Source organism: Cajanus cajan, chloroplast, assembly GCF_000230855.2.
Source record: "Cajanus cajan chloroplast, complete genome".
Taxonomy (NCBI): domain Eukaryota; kingdom Viridiplantae; phylum Streptophyta; class Magnoliopsida; order Fabales; family Fabaceae; genus Cajanus; species Cajanus cajan.
In genome coordinates this window covers 110,001-127,500 of record NC_140640.1, presented here as the reverse complement: position 1 = coordinate 127,500, position 17,500 = coordinate 110,001, and the positions used below count along the sequence as shown (strand labels likewise).

At 28.7% G+C, this 17,500-nt stretch overlaps 14 protein-coding genes and 1 non-coding gene across 15 annotated transcripts in view; 4 read left to right on the top strand and 11 right to left on the bottom strand. All coding sequences in view use genetic code 11, as the record gives it.

The window, feature by feature from the left end:
- Positions 1-329: 329 nt before the first annotated feature.
- Positions 330-815, top strand: ycf1 (hypothetical chloroplast RF19). The gene has a single exon. The coding sequence runs from the start codon at positions 330-332 to the stop codon at positions 813-815; it is 486 nt and encodes a 161-aa protein (YP_013613276.1).
- On the bottom strand, positions 801-3,050 carry ndhF (NADH-plastoquinone oxidoreductase subunit 5). The gene has a single exon. The coding sequence runs from the start codon at positions 3,048-3,050 to the stop codon at positions 801-803; it is 2,250 nt and encodes a 749-aa protein (YP_013613275.1).
- Positions 3,051-3,473: 423 nt separating this feature from the next.
- Positions 3,474-3,635, top strand: rpl32 (ribosomal protein L32). Its single transcript has one exon. It carries the CDS (start codon positions 3,474-3,476, stop codon positions 3,633-3,635), a length of 162 nt encoding a protein of 53 aa, YP_013613274.1.
- A 288-nt stretch (positions 3,636-3,923) lies between these two features.
- Positions 3,924-4,003, top strand: trnL-UAG. Its single transcript has one exon. It is a non-coding gene; the product is annotated as a tRNA-Leu (tRNA).
- A 91-nt stretch (positions 4,004-4,094) lies between these two features.
- Positions 4,095-5,072, top strand: ccsA (cytochrome c heme attachment protein). Its single transcript has one exon. It carries the CDS (start codon positions 4,095-4,097, stop codon positions 5,070-5,072), a length of 978 nt encoding a protein of 325 aa, YP_013613273.1.
- A 226-nt stretch (positions 5,073-5,298) lies between these two features.
- Positions 5,299-6,795, bottom strand: ndhD (NADH-plastoquinone oxidoreductase subunit 4). Its single transcript is given in 1 exon segment — positions 5,299-6,795. A coding segment is annotated over 1 exon segment (1,497 nt).
- Positions 6,796-6,918: 123 nt separating this feature from the next.
- Positions 6,919-7,164, bottom strand: psaC (photosystem I subunit VII). The gene has a single exon. The coding sequence runs from the start codon at positions 7,162-7,164 to the stop codon at positions 6,919-6,921; it is 246 nt and encodes an 81-aa protein (YP_013613271.1).
- Positions 7,165-7,470: 306 nt separating this feature from the next.
- ndhE (NADH-plastoquinone oxidoreductase subunit 4L) lies at positions 7,471-7,776 on the bottom strand. The gene has a single exon. The coding sequence runs from the start codon at positions 7,774-7,776 to the stop codon at positions 7,471-7,473; it is 306 nt and encodes a 101-aa protein (YP_013613270.1).
- A 216-nt stretch (positions 7,777-7,992) lies between these two features.
- ndhG (NADH-plastoquinone oxidoreductase subunit 6) lies at positions 7,993-8,523 on the bottom strand. The gene has a single exon. The coding sequence runs from the start codon at positions 8,521-8,523 to the stop codon at positions 7,993-7,995; it is 531 nt and encodes a 176-aa protein (YP_013613269.1).
- Positions 8,524-8,822: 299 nt separating this feature from the next.
- ndhI (NADH-plastoquinone oxidoreductase subunit I) lies at positions 8,823-9,308 on the bottom strand. The gene has a single exon. The coding sequence runs from the start codon at positions 9,306-9,308 to the stop codon at positions 8,823-8,825; it is 486 nt and encodes a 161-aa protein (YP_013613268.1).
- A 74-nt stretch (positions 9,309-9,382) lies between these two features.
- On the bottom strand, positions 9,383-9,928 carry ndhA (NADH-plastoquinone oxidoreductase subunit 1). The gene has a single exon. It carries the CDS (start codon positions 9,926-9,928, stop codon positions 9,383-9,385), a length of 546 nt encoding a protein of 181 aa, YP_013613267.1.
- A 1,242-nt stretch (positions 9,929-11,170) lies between these two features.
- Positions 11,171-11,737, bottom strand: orf188. Its single transcript has one exon. The coding sequence runs from the start codon at positions 11,735-11,737 to the stop codon at positions 11,171-11,173; it is 567 nt and encodes a 188-aa protein (YP_013613266.1).
- A 1-nt stretch (position 11,738) lies between these two features.
- On the bottom strand, positions 11,739-12,920 carry ndhH (NADH-plastoquinone oxidoreductase subunit 7). The gene has a single exon. The coding sequence runs from the start codon at positions 12,918-12,920 to the stop codon at positions 11,739-11,741; it is 1,182 nt and encodes a 393-aa protein (YP_013613265.1).
- Positions 12,921-13,017: 97 nt separating this feature from the next.
- Positions 13,018-13,290, bottom strand: rps15 (ribosomal protein S15). The gene has a single exon. The coding sequence runs from the start codon at positions 13,288-13,290 to the stop codon at positions 13,018-13,020; it is 273 nt and encodes a 90-aa protein (YP_013613264.1).
- A 2,989-nt stretch (positions 13,291-16,279) lies between these two features.
- Positions 16,280-17,500, bottom strand: part of ycf1 (hypothetical chloroplast RF19) — a 2,811-nt gene continuing 1,590 nt past the window's right edge. The window contains exon 1 of the mRNA in view: positions 16,280-17,500. This exon is cut by the window's right edge and continues 1,590 nt beyond it. Within this exon, the coding sequence (YP_013613263.1) occupies positions 16,280-17,500 (1,221 nt within the window).

Sequence of the window (17,500 nt, the reverse complement as noted above, 5' to 3'; positions counted from 1 at the left end):
TCCATTCCCGTTCTCAACCCATGACCAATATGAGCTCGAAGTTTCCTTCGTAACTTGTAAAACTTATTCGCAGTGGCTCCCTTCCATGCCCCATTTCATAGGGAACCTCAAAGTGGCTTTATTTCATTATATTACATCCATATACTAATTCCATTCATTTAATATACCTATCTTTGCTGTCATTGAGATAAGAGATGTCGTTTCTAGCCCATCTATTTCTATATATATATGGAAAATGGAAAGTTGAAAAATCATTATATAATAATCCAAAAATTGCAATAGAAAAATAATTCAGAAATTGCAATAGAAAAGAAAAAGAGAGGTTTGAGATGATTTTTCAATCTTTTATACTGGATAATCTAGTATTCTTATGCATGAAGATAATTAATTCGATAGTTGTGGTAGGACTCTATTATGGATTTCTTACTACATTTTCCATAGGGCCCTCTTATCTCTTCCTTCTTCGAGCTCGGCTTGTGGAAGAAGGGACCGAGAAAAAAATATCAGCAACCACTGGGTTTATTACGGGACAGCTCATAATGTTTCTATCGATCTATTATGCGCCTTTGCATCTAGCATTGGGTAGACCCCATACAATAACTGTCATAGCTCTACCCTATCTTTTATTTCAGTTCTTCGGCAATAATCACAAAAACTTTTTGAATTATGGATACAAGAATCCTAATTCAATACGTAATTTTAGTATTCAAAGAATATTCTTTCAGAATCTAATTTTTCAGTTATTAAACCCGATTTTTTTACCAAGTTCCATCTTAATAAGATTAGTTAATCTTTATTTGTTAGTAAATAAATAAAAAATAGCAAATTAGTATAAAGAGTAATAAATATAGAATATAGAATAATATATACGAAGAAATTCGCCCACCTCCCACATATTTGATAGTCTCCCCCATCAAAAAACTTGTAATACCTATTCCATTTGGAATTCCATCAATTATTTTTTTATCAAAAAAATAATTGAATTTAACGAATTTTCTTACACTTTTAATTAAAGATCTCTCATAAAAAACATCTATATAACCACGATTATATGACCAATCATATATGACATTTTTAAAATTATTGACAACAATTTTATTAGGAAAACTTTTTTCAAATAAATTTACTAAATTCAAATTTTGTAAATCGGAAGAAATCGGTTTGTAATAAAAAGACGCTATAAATATTCCGAAAAAAGTTAGAATCAACGAAAAAGTAGCATTTATAAAAAATTCATACCAATCCACAAAATTTTGTGAATTTGTATGCAAAAGATCTATAAAGGGAATTAACAATTTTGATAATATATCCGAATCTATTCCTTTTTGGCTGAAAGAAATTCCTATGGCCCCGACCAATAAAGTAAAGAGCACTAAAACAAGCATAGAAAATTGCATAGTATTGTCCGATTCATGAGGATATAAACAAGCAGTTTTTTTAGTACCGAAATGGGTAATATCGAAAAAAAGACGTGTTATATTTTTGACATTTTGATTAATTCGATGTGGATATATCTTCTGGATAATAAAAGCAGTAATTTCATTATTATTTATTCTTGATAAAGCTAAGAAAAAATTTTTGTTTTTTAATATATATTTTACTTCTTTTTTCCCCCATAAAGATATTGAATAGAATGAACTATTTTTTTTTCCATTGAAATTTAGAAAATGAACGTTTAAATATCCTTCAAAAACTAGTAAATAGATCCGAAACATGTAAAATGCAGTTAATCCTGCTGTGGAACAAGCTATTATTGCGAAAATTGGTGAATATAACCAACTATCATTAAGAATCTCATCTTTAGACCAAAAACAAGCAAAAGGTGGAATACCACAAAGAGAAAGTGTACCCACTAAAAAAGAAGTTTTTGTAATTGGTAGATGTTTTGTTAAACCGCCCATAAGAACCATATTTTGACTTTTATCTGGAGAATAACCAACAAGAGCTTCCATTGAATGAATAATGGATCCAGATCCTAAGAACAACAATGCTTTTGAATAAGCATGAGTAATCAAATGAAATAAAGCGGCTCGATAAGATCCCATACCTAGAGCTAACATCATATAACCCAATTGAGACATTGTGGAATAGGCCAAATTTTTCTTAATATCTTTTTGCGCAATAGCTAAAGTCGCTCCCAATACTACTGTTATTATACCGATAAAAGCTATTCCATTCATTATTATGGGTAGAACTATGAAAAGAGGAATAAGCCGAGCTACAAGAAAAATTCCCGCCGCTACCATAGTAGCAGCGTGTATAAGGGCGGAAATAGGAGTAGGCCCTTCCATAGCATCTGGTAGCCATACATGAAGAGGAAATTGTGCGGATTTAGCGACTGAGCCACAAAATAGCAAGAGGGCAAACAAAGTAAGAAAAAAAATATTAACTTCATTTTTATAAATCAAGTTATTTATTATTTGAAATAAATCCCGAAATTCCAAACTACCCGTTATCCAATAAAGACCTAAAATTCCCAATAATAACCCAAAATCCCCTACACGATTAGTTACAAATGCTTTTTGACAAGCATTTGCCGCAATAGGACGTGTGAACCAAAAGCCTATTAATAAATAAGAACACATTCCAACCAATTCCCAAAAAACATAAATTTGTATCAAATTCGAACTAGTAACTAATCCCAACATTGAAAAATTAAAAAGAGTCATATAAGCAAAAAATCTCAAATATCCTTGATCATGAGACATATAATTATCACTATAAATAAGAACCAGAATGCCAACAGTAGTAATTAAGATTAACATAATAGAAGTAAGTGAATCGATCAAGTATCCAAACTCTAACGAAAGATCATTATTTATAGTCCAAGACCATACATATTGATAAATAGAACTTTTATTGATTTGATGAATAGACAGATCAATCGAAAAAACCATAACTATAGTTAACAATAAAGTACTAGGAAAAGCCCACATACGGCGAAGATTTTTTATTGCCGTCGGAAAAAGTAAAAGTCCCATTCCTATTAACATAGGAACTGGAAATGGAATAAAAGGTATGATCCATGAATATTGATGTGTATATTCCATACAATAAACAAAAATTAGGATTCCAATGAATTTTGTTTCTTATTCGTCAGTTTTTATTTTATCTTTTTTGTAAAGAAAGGTTCGGTTAATAAAAAAGTAAACATAGAATTAAAATAGAATCATCTATTATTAATTATTCTCAATCTTTGCACAATATTTAAAAAATATTACAAAGTATAAAAAAGCACCAATACCTAAATTTTAGTAAAATAAACTTTTTTTTATTACATATGACACGATATCCATTTTTTTAAAATTTAAGAAAAAGGATTTTAATATTCAGTGTTTTACTTAAAAAAAAAGGAAAAAAATGTGAATTAAGATAGAAAAGATATATGGTTAATTAAAGATAAATTGATTTTTATTTTTAGAAAAATGTCTTTCACATCGAACTTTAGAACAATGAAAAACTATAAAAATTCTATGGCAGTTCCAAAAAAGCGCACTTCTATATCAAAAAAAATTATTCGTAACACTTTATGGAAAAAGAAAGGATATTGGACAACATTGAAAGCTTTTTCATTAGCGCAATCTATTTTTACGGGGAATTCAAAAAGCTTTTTTTGTAACAAATACAAACGTTAGAATAATTTCAATTAACTTGATTCAACGAATATTATTAAGTAAAAAAGTACTAATAGTAATATAAATTAAATATCTAATATAGTATAATATTCATTTAGGATATTTACATATTTTATCTATCTATATCTATCTCTATAGATAGATATAGATAGATTTCTAATTGATTCCAAGAAAATTCTTAAAAATTTTTTATTTAATGTTTAGTAAACAAGTATTGTATATTGTATTTTAATGGATTCTTTGAATCTCGACAATGGATTAAAAAAGGGTTATTATGATTTCGAGTAGGCCGCTATGGTGAAATTGGTAGACACGCTGCTCTTAGGAAGCAGTGCTAGAGCATCTCGGTTCGAGTCCGAGTAGCGGCATGACATCTTATCTTCTAAAAAAATGGGTCCTATAATGAACTCAATTCTTATTTCTATTCCTAGTATTTCGATTTTTTCATTATAATTATATATGGTATTTTCAACTTTAGAGCATATATTAACTCATATATCGTTTTCAGTCGTATCCATTTTAATTTCAATTCATTTGATAACCTTATTATTATTCAATGAAATCATAGGATTATCTGATTTGTCCAAAAAAGGCATGATAATAACTTTTTTTTGTATAACGGGATTGTTATTTACTCGTTGGTTTTTTTCGGGCCATTTACCATTTAGTGATTTATATGAATCATTAATATTTCTTTCATGGACTTTTTCCATTTTTGATATAGTTCCTTACTTTAAAAAACATAAAAACTACTATTTAAATACAATAATCACACCAAGTGTTATTTTTACCCAAGGCTTTGCTACTTCGGGTCTTTTAACCGAAATGCATGAATCCTTAATATTAGTACCTGCTTTACAGTCTCATTGGTTAATGATGCATGTAAGTATGATGATATTGGGTTATGCAACTCTTTTATGTGGATCATTATTATCAGTAGCTATTTTAGTCATTATATTTCAAGAACTCATACAAATTCTTGCTTTTACCAAGAATTTGTATTTTTTAAATGAATCATTTTCTTTTGCTGTAATCAAATACATAAATATGAGTGAAAAAAAGAATGTTTTTAAAAAAAGTTTTTTTTCGTCTTATAGAAATTATTTTAGATCTCAATTTATTCAACAATTGGATCATTGGGGTTACCGTACTATTAGTCTAGGTTTTATCTTTTTAACGATAGGTATTATTTCAGGAGCAGTATGGGCTAATGAGGCATGGGGATCATATTGGAATTGGGATCCAAAAGAAACTTGGGCTTTTATTACTTGGACTATATTCGCGATTTATTTACATACTAGAAAAAATAAAAAATTGGAAGATATAAATTCTTCAATAGTAGCCTCTATGGGCTTTCTTATAATTTGGGTATGTTATTTAGGAATAAATCTTTTAGGAATAGGACTACATAGTTATGGTTCATTTACACCTAATTGAATTAAAGTGAGTAAAGAACTCTACAAATACATAAAACTTTCAATAATAGAGAACCCTTTAAATCAAGTAATGTAGTAGTGATTCAAGGGGTTCTCGCAAACAACAAAGATATTCCATTATAATTCAAATTTTGAATTAATTTAATAAAAAATAAATTTATTTTTTTTTATTGTACATAGGATTTGTTTATTTTTATTTTCTTTTTTCATTTATTTAAAAAAACTATCTATAAAAAATTAGATAGAATAGCTTCAACCTTGTCAGACGAAAATGAAAAAAGAAAATCTGGATAAATACCAATACTTATTACGGGTATAAGGAGAGAAATTGAAATAAATAATTCTCTTGGTCCTGAATCAAAAAAAGAAGAATTTGGTGTATTAAAAAGCTTGTATCCATAGAACATTTGACGTAAGAGAGACAATGAATAAATAGGAGTTAATATCATTCCAATTGCTGTTACAAAAGTTATTAGTATTTTTGTGATTAAAAGATATTTTTTGCTGGTAATTATTCCCAATAATACTATCAATTCTGCAACAAAACCGCTCATGCCCGGCAATGCAAGAGAAGCCATCGATAAGATAGTAAAAACCGTGAATATTTTTGGCATTGGGATAGCCATTCCACCCATTTCGTCGAGATAAAGAAGACGTAGTCTATCATAACTAGTTCCCGCCAAGAAAAAAAGCGCAGCGCCAATAAATCCATGAGAGATTATTTGTAAAATAGCCCCGTTGAGACCTGTATCGTTTATAGAACCAATTCCTAAAATTAAGAAACCCATATGCGATACCGAAGAATAAGCTATTCTTTTTTTTAAATTACGTTGACCAAGAGATGATGAAGCTGCATAGATTATTTGAATTGAACCTAATAGCATTAACCAGGGACAAAATATAGAATGAGCACGAGATAATAATTCCATATTAATTCGAATCAACCCATAGGCTCCCATTTTTAATAATATTCCGGCTAAAAGCATACAAGTGCTGTAATGTGCCTCTCCATGGGTATCTGGTAACCATGTATGTAAGGGTATAATTGGTAATTTGACAGCAAAAGCAATAAGAAATCCTATATACAATATTATTTCCAGCGCCACGGGATAAGATTGATTAGTTAATGATTCCAAATTTAATGTTGGTTCATTATAACCATATAAACTAATACCCAGAATTCCTAGTAATAAAAAAACGGAACTTCCTGCAGTGTACAAAATAAACTTTGTAGCGGAATACAAACGTTTTTTGCCACCCCACATAGATAAAAGTAGATAAACGGGAATTAATTCTAATTCCCACATGATGAAAAAAAGTAAAATGTCTTGAGAAGAAAATGTTCCTATTTGACCACTATACATTGCTAACATTAGGAAATAGAATAATTTTGATTCTCGAGTAACTGGCTGAGCCGCTAACGTAGCTAAAGTAGTGATAAATCCCGTCAATAAAACAGGTCCTATAGAAAGTCCATCTATTCCTAATCTCCAGTAAAAGTCAAAAAAATGGATCCATTTATAATTTTCTGTCAATTGGATTAATGGATCATCCAATTCGAAATGATAACAAAATGCATAGGCTATTAGAAGGAGATCGATTAAACATATACAAATAGTATACCACTTAATTACCTTATTTCCTTTATGAGGAAATAAGAAAATTAAGGAACCCCCGATTATTGGCAAAACTACAACTATTGTTAACCAAGGAAAATAATTCGTGATAAAAATAAAATATACTTAGACTAGAAAAACCCGCGCTCAAAAAAAAGAATTTCTTTTTTTTTGAGCGCGGGTTTTTGCCGGTAAAAAAACGTACTTGTGTGTGGTTCTTTTTGAGACGTATCAATAAGCTAGACCCATGCTTCGCGTTGTTTCATGCCATAAATAAACTCTAACACTTAAGAAATCCGTCGGACAAGCGGATTCACACCTCTTACAACCAACACAATCCTCTGTTCTTGGGGCAGAAGCAATTTGTTTAGCTTTACATCCGTCCCAAGGTATCATTTCTAATACATCTGTGGGGCAGGCTCGGACACATTGAGTACATCCTATACATGTATCATAAATCTTTACTGAATGTGACATTGGATCGTAATCCTTGAACATAAAAAATTCAACATTTTCAATCTAGTAAACTTGTAAACGAATTTAATATATCTATCTAGATAGATATATTAGACACCAGATGAATCAATGATTTTTCAGAATTTTGCTAATCAAAATAGACTTATCAATTAATTAATAAAAAGAGAATACAACCAAGATACTTTGATTTCTTATGTTTGTTTTCACAAACATGATCATAAGTTATATATCATATATGCTAATTTGAATTGATTAATAGTACACACTTTTCTAAATTATACTTTTTTTTATCTTTTATGAGTAATACTATTTATTCAACAAATTCGATTGATTGATACGGGTTGATTTTCTATTCCGGTAAATTGAGGAAACAATAGCCGGTCCGATAGCTGCTTCAGCGGCTGCAACAGCTATAACAAAAATTGAAAAAATATTTCCTTTTAATTGTCGACTATCAAAAAAATCAGAAAAGGTTACGAGATTTATATTAACTGCATTCAGTATAAGTTCAAGACACATAAGGGCTCTAACCATATTTCGGCTCGTGATCAACCCAAGGATGCCTATAGAAAATAAAAAGGCACTCAAAACAAGTGAATGCTCGAATATCATTGACCAACTCCTTATCAATTTTGATTCATTTCAATATGAACAAGAATTTATTGACTAAAGAATATAAAAAGTCTATAACAAAATAATGTATTGACAATAAAAAAAAGATTTTCTACATAAATACTATTTTACGTTTACATAAAATTCAACGAAAATCAATGTGATAAAATCTAACAAAATTAAATTTGGATTTCTATTATTAGTTCTCAAAATTTATTATTGGCGAGCCACGACAATTGCACCTATTAAAGCAACTAAAAGAATTATGGAAATAAGTTCAAATGGAAGAAAAAAATCTGTTGATAAATGAATTCCAATTTGTTGACTAATACTTATCAAATCTTGCTCTATAATCTGATTTGGTTTTGTAGTCAAAATAATCCCGTGCCATGATGTATCTAGAATAGTAATTATTAGTGAAACAAAAATACTTGTACAAACCATCAAAGTAATTCCATCCCCAATGGTCCAAGGACGAAAATCTTGATAATATTCTGAACCATTCATGAACATCACAGCAAATATTATTAAAACATTTATAGCGCCCACATAAATAAGTAGCTGTGATGCAGCTACAAAATGGGAGTTTGATAAAATATAGAATAAAGATATACAAACAAGAACAAGTCCCAACGAAAAAGCAGAAAAAATTGGATTCGTAAATAAAACTACTCCTAGACTTCCTAATATAAGACCCGATCCAAGAAAGACTAAAAGAAAATCATGTAGCGGTTCGGGCAAATCCATTATATGAAAAATAAGAGATAAAATAAATCGAAATTTCATGACCTTATTGATATGACCAGGAAAAGCTTATATATTAAATACTTAAAATTATCGCCGTATTGAATTCAACCAAATCCTAAGATAATAAATGTGAATTTATAGAAGTACAGTTGTTCTAGGTTCAATGTCATTCTATTCTTTTCTTTATGTGAAAGAGTAATTTCAAACTATATGAAAATGAAAGTATATATATATAATCATTTGATATATATTTTATGATTTTACTTTTTAGAATAATTTTTTTTGAATTCTAACTAATTTTATTTTATTTGAATTGTTCTAATTGTATAATCATCAATTACTGATACTGGTAAACGGCCCAAAGCAATTTGATTATAATTCAATTCGTGGCGATCATAAGTCGAAAGTTCATATTCTTCAGTCATTGATAAACAATTTGTTGGACAATATTCAATACAGTTACCACAAAATATACATATTCCGAAATCAATATTGTAATTAAGCAAGCGTTTCTTTCGAATATCAGTTTCAAGTTTCCAATCAACAACGGGTAGATCTATGGGACATACACGAACACATACTTCACAAGCAATGCATTTATCAAATTCAAAATGTATTCGACCACGGAAACGTTCTGATGAGATTATTTTTTCATAAGGATATTGAATAGTTACAGGTAACCTATTTGCGTGAGATAGGGTAATCATGAAACTTTGACCAATGTACCTTGTAGCTCGGACTGTTTGTTGACCATAATTTATGAATCCAGTTACCATAAAGAGCATATCTTGAATATCTCTGAATATTTTTTTCTTTCTATTGTTTGAGACAAATTATGAATATACAAAGTCGACATTTTTTATAGTGAAAACAGTTCAGACGAAGTTGTTAATAATAGATTACCGAGCGAAATGGGTAAAAGAAACTTCCACCCAAGATTTAATAATTGGTCTATTCTTAGCCTAGGCAAAGTCCATCTTGTTGTGATAGAAACGAATAATAATAAATAAGTTTTAGTTAGTGTAATAAAGATACCAATTATCGTTACAAAAACTCCATATGCTTTATTTATTTCAAAAAAATCAGAAACGAATATGTACGGAATAGAAAAATTCGAACCACCCAAGTAAAGAACTGTTACAAATAAGGAAGAAATTAATAGGTTTAAATAGGAAGCAATGTAAAATAAACCAAATTTGATACCCGAATATTCGGTTTGGTAACCCGCTACTAATTCTTCTTCCGCTTCCGGTAAATCAAAAGGTAATCTTTCACATTCTGCTAGAGAAGAAATTAGAAAAACGACGAAACCCATAGGTTGACGCCACAAATTCCATCCCCAAAAACCATATTTTGATTGCGCATCAACTATATCAACTGTACTTAAACTGTTAGATAATACCATTCGGTGATAACATTACTGTTACCACCTCTATTACAGAACCGTACATGAGATTTTCACCTCATACGGCTCCTTTAAAGCCTTAAAAAATCTAAGGACCGGGCCGATTATTTATCCATTGATATATCTCTAAGATAGATAAGATTCCATTTTATCGGACGGTTCTAAATTAAACTAATTGAATTCTGTCTGCTCTAATAAAATATTTAAAAATAAATACAAATAAAGTACTAATAAAATACTTCTGTCATCTCTTTAAATAAATAAAAAATACAAAAAGTACTTCTGAATTTGTCTCATCCTTTAAAAAAAAACCAAAATTCAAATAGGTTGAGTAATAGCTTTATTCTTCCATAAAATACTCTTTTAGAATTATCAAAAACTCTCTCATCATTTTCGATTAAGAAAAAGAATTACATCTTAGTTTTCTAAATTATTACATGAATTCTATATCTATATTTATGGATATAAGACAAAAAAAAGGGGGGATCACTTTTTTTTTATTCTTATCCTATTCTTTGTTGTGCAAGGAAAAAAAGGGACTTCAAAAAGTTAAAGGATTATTTCGTTCCTGAAAGTTATTTGTTTAATCATTGGATGAAAGTATACTCTGGATCGGAATTGGGGGAGTACTGCCTTATTTTTTCTACCAATTTAAAGCCCCTATTAGTATTCTTTTTATATTATACATAAAACATAAATGTTCTTTTGGAGATTTTTAAAAATATACGTTACTAATCCTTTGTGTATCTTGGTGTTTCTAACCATCCATTCATTTTTTATTAATTATTAATTCCTTATTTATGTTAATATATGTATGATAATTCATACAAATGATATTGAAGATCAAATAATATTAAAAAAAAAAGTTTGGTCTTTTGCGCCCGCTTCAAGACAGGATGACTAATCAACCAACCTTGGGAGAAACAACCATTTCTACTTATAATTTTTATTAAATTCAGTTTTTTTCACTTAATTCTTATACATAGAAAATGAGACTCAATAATTTTACTGCAATTTATTTTAAATCATCATACTTTCTATTAACTAGAATTCTTTTAATATTCTAAAAATTATATTCAATAGAAGCTGTTTTATTGCACTCATATAACTATCTGATTAAATTCTTCAATCCCAATTGCGAAACGAAAAATAATAAATGGAATATATTCCATTTATTATCTTCCTTTACTACAAAGTATTATAAAGAGAGGAGTATAGCAAATAGTATCCAAATTTTCTGTCTCAACGAATCGCACGTAGAGATATCGATAACACACATAGAGTTAATGGTATTTCATAACTAATCGATTGAGCAGCCGCTCGTAGACCACCTAAAAAGGAATATTTATTATTTGACCCATATCCTGACATAAGAAGTCCAATGGGAGCAATGCTCGAAATAGCAATCCATAAAAAAACACCAATACTCAGATCAGATAAAACAAAGTTATAGCCAAAAGGAATTACTGAATAGCTTATTATAATGGATATGACTGATATGGATGGTCCTATACTGAATAAACGAATATCTCCTCTAGATGGAATAAGATTCTCTTTGAAAAGTAATTTTGTTCCGTCTGCTAAAGCTTGAAGAACCCCAAAAGGACCTGTGTATTCAGGTCCAATACGCTGTTGTATCCCTGCGGATATTTCTCTTTCTAACCATACAATAGCTAGTACACTTATTGTAATTCCCAATACAAGAATAAAAATAGGGGCAAATACCCATATAATTCTATATACCTCTTTAAAAGATTCCAATCTGAAAAAAAAATGGATATCTTGTATTTCTCTTATATCAATTATCATTTCAACGATCAACTTCTCCCATAATAATATCTATACTACCTAGTATTGTCATAATATCGGCCAATTTCATTCTTTTAACTAATTGAGGAAGAATTTGCAAATTGATAAACCCCGGTGGACGAATTTTCCATCTCCAAGGAAAACCATTTTGATCTCCTATTAGAAAAATTCCTAATTCTCCCTTTGGGGCCTCAATTCTTACATAAAGTTCTTGTTTTGGTAATTCAAAAGTCGGAGACGGTTTTTTACTAATAAATCGATACTCAAAATCATTCCATTCTGGCTCTTTTTCTCTATCAAAGCTGCGGATTTCTAAATTTTCATACGGCCCGCCGGGAATTCCTTCCAAAGCCTGTTGAATAATTTTTATGGATTCTATCATTTCACCAATTCGAACCAAATAACGAGCTAATGAATCTCCTTCTTTTTGCCATTGAACTTCCCAAGCAAATTCTTCGTAACATTCATAATTATCAACTTTACGCAGATCCCATTGTATTCCAGAAGCTCGAAGCATCGGTCCCGACAAACCCCAATTTATTACTTCCTTTCCATCAATAACACCTATCCCCTCAACCCGTTCTAAAAAAATAGGATTTCGTGTAATAAGTTTTTGATATTCAACAATCCTTGTTAAAAAATAATCGCAGAAATCATAACATTTATCCACCCAACCATAAGGTAGATCAGTCGCTACCCCCCCGATACGAAAAAAATTATGCATCATTCTCATACCCGTCGCAGCTTCGAATAGATCATATATTAATTCTCTTTCTCTGAAAATATAGAAGAAAGGGGTTTGTGCACCAATATCTGCCATAAAAGGTCCTAGCCAGAGTAGGTGAGAAGCTATACGACTCAACTCCAACATAATTACTCGGATATAGCTAGCTCTTTTAGGTACTTGAATATTTCCCAACTGTTCTGGTCCGTTTACAGTTATTGCTTCTGTGAACATAGTAGCTAAATAATCCCAACGTGTTACATAAGGCAGATATTGTATAATTGTTCGATTTTCCGCTATTTTTTCCATTCCTCTGTGTAAGTAACCCAATATTGGTTCACAAGCAATAACATCCTCACCATCTAGAGTAACAATAAGTCTAAGAACACCATGCATTGATGGGTGATGAGGGCCCATATTTACTATCATGAAGTCCTTTCTTGTAGTTGAGATATTCATAGGTTTTTCCTCGATTTATTCTTCTATGAATCGCTTAAAAAAAGTTCATCAAAATTCAAGATCTAATAAATCGAATAATTAAGAATTACTCTTCAATTTAACGAATTCGTGACTCCCGAATATCAAATTGATTTATTAATTTTTTATAACGTATTCCATTTTTCTTTGACAAATAAGACAATAATCGTTTCCGTTTTCCCAGAATTTTACGTAAACCCCTTTGAGACAAATAGTCTTTTCGATGCAATTCAAAATGTGAAGTAAGTCTTCGTATTCTATTGGTAAAATGGAATACTTGAAATTCAACCGATCCCGGGTTTTCTTCTTTTTTTTCTTGTGAAATAACAGGTATAAATGAATTTTTTACCATAAAAAAATGAAAGTTTTTACCCCCTCCTCGCTTTATATATATATATTTATTGATCAGTAATAATAATGGATACTCATTTTTTCATTTTTTTTTTATATAAATCTGAATTTAGATAATTATTTATTTATTTTTTTTTTTTTTACAATCGAATTAATTCTTATAAATTTTAAAAATCCAATATTAATTAATAGATATAAAAGAAACTTTTTTTATGGATTCACCACAAAAAATTGGATACTTAAAAAAAAAAAAATTTAGAAAATTCTTTATTTATCTAAAGTATATATAAGTGAATTAAAATCAATGCTATATTATAATGGATCTATGTATTTATGTTATGAATTTGTATCTATGTATATGCGTTCTGTATTTATGTTAAATTAGTCTTCTATATTACGATAAGTAAATAGAAGACTAATTTCTATTAACGAATTTTCAATTGTGGATAGATATGTATCCTTACTATACTGAAACGGCTTCCATTATGGGTATTAAACCAATAGCGATTTATACAAGCTAAATCTTCGAATCGATAATTTGGCCAAAGAAATATTTTTAAATTCATTATTTTTTTTTGCTCTTTCTCCAAATATTTTCTTTTTTTAGTCAAAATTATAAAACAATTAGGGACTTTATTTTCATTATAAACTATAGTGTTTCTATGCATACTATTTCTATTACTAGGATTTAAACAATTTAGAATTCTCAATTCTCGACGACGTCTAGCGGATAAAATAGTTTCAGGAACAAGTAAATCATAATTTTTTTTTTCTTTTGTTTCTCTTATCTTTTGATCTCTTGTTCTTGTAATGTATTTATCCAAATTTTTATTATTAACAGGACTTTTTTCTGAGTATTTTTTAGAATTTTTGCGTTTATTCTTATGAATTAATGAAAGACCAAAAGTTTGATACATAAAAAATTCTTTATTGTTTTTTCTAGACAGACGAACTGGTTCGATAACAAATATTTCTTTTTTAATAAATTTTTTATTTTTCCTTAGGTCTGGAAGAGTTAAATTCTTCTGATTTTGAATCATCATAATATCTAGACCAAGTTCTCCTCTTTGAATAGAAGCTATAGTAATTTCTCTTAAATTTTTCAATCGAATCAGGAGACAATATACTTGGACATTTTTAAATATTCTTTTACCTAAGAAATTTTTCCAGTTAAAATGTAAAGTTAAAAAATTTCTTCGTAAAAAATTAAGTTCTGCCTCGATCTTGTCTTTCTTTTTATTTATACCCTTACCATTCTTTTCACTGCCCAATCCTAGATAATATTTTTCAATATCTTTTGCTTGATTTGAGAGAGATAATTCAAGATTTATTCGATCGGCGTATTTTGCTTGTACTCGATTTCGAGTCTCTAATTCCAATTCAAGGGATTTTTTTTTTTCGATGGTCTAAAAATATCCTATTTTTTTGTTTCTAGTAATGTTATTTTTATTTACATTAAAGTTAAAAAAAAGTAATTTGATTGGTATAACCCATGGATTACTCCTATATCCATTATAAAATATCAAAAATTTTGAAAAGAACCAAAATTCCAGATTCGATTTGGAACGATTTAGTATTTCGCTATTGATTCCCATCCAATCGAAATACTTTCTATCCAGATTTTTCTCCATATCTTTAATATCATCTTCCACTAGAGAATTCTTGATAAAGATATTACCTATTATATCCAATATATCCAAAAATTCTTTTTTATGGATGTTGTAATTAGAAGAAATCACTTGGTTTTTATTCGCTTGAAAAAAGGGTCTAAATCCATAAATATATGAGTCTTTCTTATCTGCATAATTGATAAAATTATAGGATAAAAGATCATATGTATATTGTTTTTTAATTTTTTTTTTTTAATGCGTATACTTGTTGCTTTTTGTAAATAATTAGTCGGCTTTTTTCATATGAATCCCATTTGGTTAAATCTTTATGTTTAGTTACATGACATTCAATGATTTTTTTTCTCCATTTTTGTGGTACTAATCTGGACCATATACTTTCAGATAAGTAATATTGATAATAATGATCCCTTAACAAATTTGTCCATTGATTAATTACCGAATTGGGAGGGTTCTTTTGTTTTAATTTAGAATGAAATATACCTTGTACTCCAAAAAAAGAATTCTTTATTTCGTTTTTAAGAAATAAAAAATTTCCATGATATTTAAAAACAGATTTTAATTTATATAGGTTAATGTTAATAATCTGGGTTTGTAATAATTTTAAAAATACATATGCTTGTGACAAAAAGGAGACATTACAAGAATTCTGTGAATTCATATTGCTAGTATTGAAATATTTGTGTATAATCGAAATAAAGCGAATTACACTTTGATTTGTTTTATCAGTTCTTTCGACATTTGCTTCATTATTGTAAATGGATTTTTTTCCATTTTTTTTTGTTGATTCAACAAAAAGTTGTGTATTCATCCTAGGAATACAAATGATATATCGAAATATATCTACGTATATACTTTTTATCAGAAGTTTTAAAAAAGAATAAGATTTACGAGTTAATCGAACATTTACCCTTGTTTGTAATATTTTTTTCTCAAATTCTAGCCTTTTACTATCATAAGTTGTTTTGTTAGAATGAATATTTGTCTCTGAAATTACAAGTCCTATTTTATTTTCTTCTTTTTTCATTTTTTCTATTTTTTTTCTAACAGCTTTTCTTTTAGCATTCATATCCTTTATTTTTTTTTTGTCAATGAACAATTTGCCAAATTTTTTGATTGAATTGGAATGGTTGCTTCGGAAATTTTTCCACTATTCTTATAGATTGTTGAATGTTTTTTGCTTTCGATTAATTCATCTATTTTTTTTAATTTCAATTTAATAAAGATATTTTTGAAAAATTGTTTTTTTTTGGTTATAATTTGAATACTTTTGAGTATACTTTTATTTTTACTTTGAATACTTTTGATGATCCATTTTGCTTTTTCTTTTAAAATATTTTGAAACATTTTCAATTTTTCCCTTTAAATTTTTAGAACTAGAAAAATTGAAAATTGAAATTGTTTCGTTTTTTTTTTAGTTCTATAAAAATGGGAACAAAAAATGAAAATATATTTTTTGTAGAAGTAGAAAAGGGCAATTCGACTACAAGTCCCCAAATTGTTAAAAAACAAAAGTTCTTTCTTTTCATTGGATCTTTTTTCTTTGCATTGAATCGTAGCATAGATTTGTGCCAAGGTTTTAGACGAAAAGGAAATAAGATTTTTATTTGAATACCATCTGTTAACCATTTTTGGGGAAATTCTCTTACAGATAATGGAACGCCAATATATGTACATATAATATAGATTTCTCTCTTCCAATCCGTAAAATCTTCTGACCATTCGGGAAATTGAAAAAAAAGTATACGAACAATATTTATAATTATTATCAATGAAGGTAATATAATATATTTTGTAAGAATCGATTGGGTTATTAATAAAACACCTCTTATTACTTGAGCAAATATAATGGTATCCCAGGCTTCTGCTATTTCTATACGTTTTTTTTGCACAATTTCTTTTTTTTTTTTCTTCCTCTTTTTTCGAACTTTCTTTTGCCTTTTCCACTCTATAATACGAAATTTTTAATTCTGTCTTTTTTCGCATCCAATTTTTTAACATCAAAAATATTTTCATTTTCATGGATTTGAAACTCTCAAAAGAAAACAATAAAGGTTTTTGAATTTTATCAAAAAAAAGAGGGGAATGCACACTTTTTTGAAAAAATTTCCAAGTAACTGTTTTACGCCTTTGAGCACGTATAGATCCTTTGATTATATCTCGTCGAAAATCCGATTGTTGGGAATAACGTATTAAAGCCAATTGGTTTTTTTTTTTTTTAGTATCTCCAGTATCATTATAAGTATTGTCTTTTTTAAAAAATTTAGATTTATTAGTAAAAATTACTACACGTTTGGCTTTTCTAGAACGAATTTGATAATTATCTGCTACCCTTTTTCCCTCCAGTAGTTCTAATTCGTCAATAAATTTGTATGACCATCTAGGAACTTTTTTACTGATTTCATTTTCATTTCTTCTAATCCATTTAGTTATATTTTGATTAACTATTGTTTTCTTGTTCAAATCTGTTCTAATTGCATCGAATAATATTTTTATTATTAGTTTTTTTTCTTCTTCATTTTCAGAATCCATTTTTATTTGTTCGTGTTCTGGAAATAAATAGAGTGCTTCAAAATTCAAACT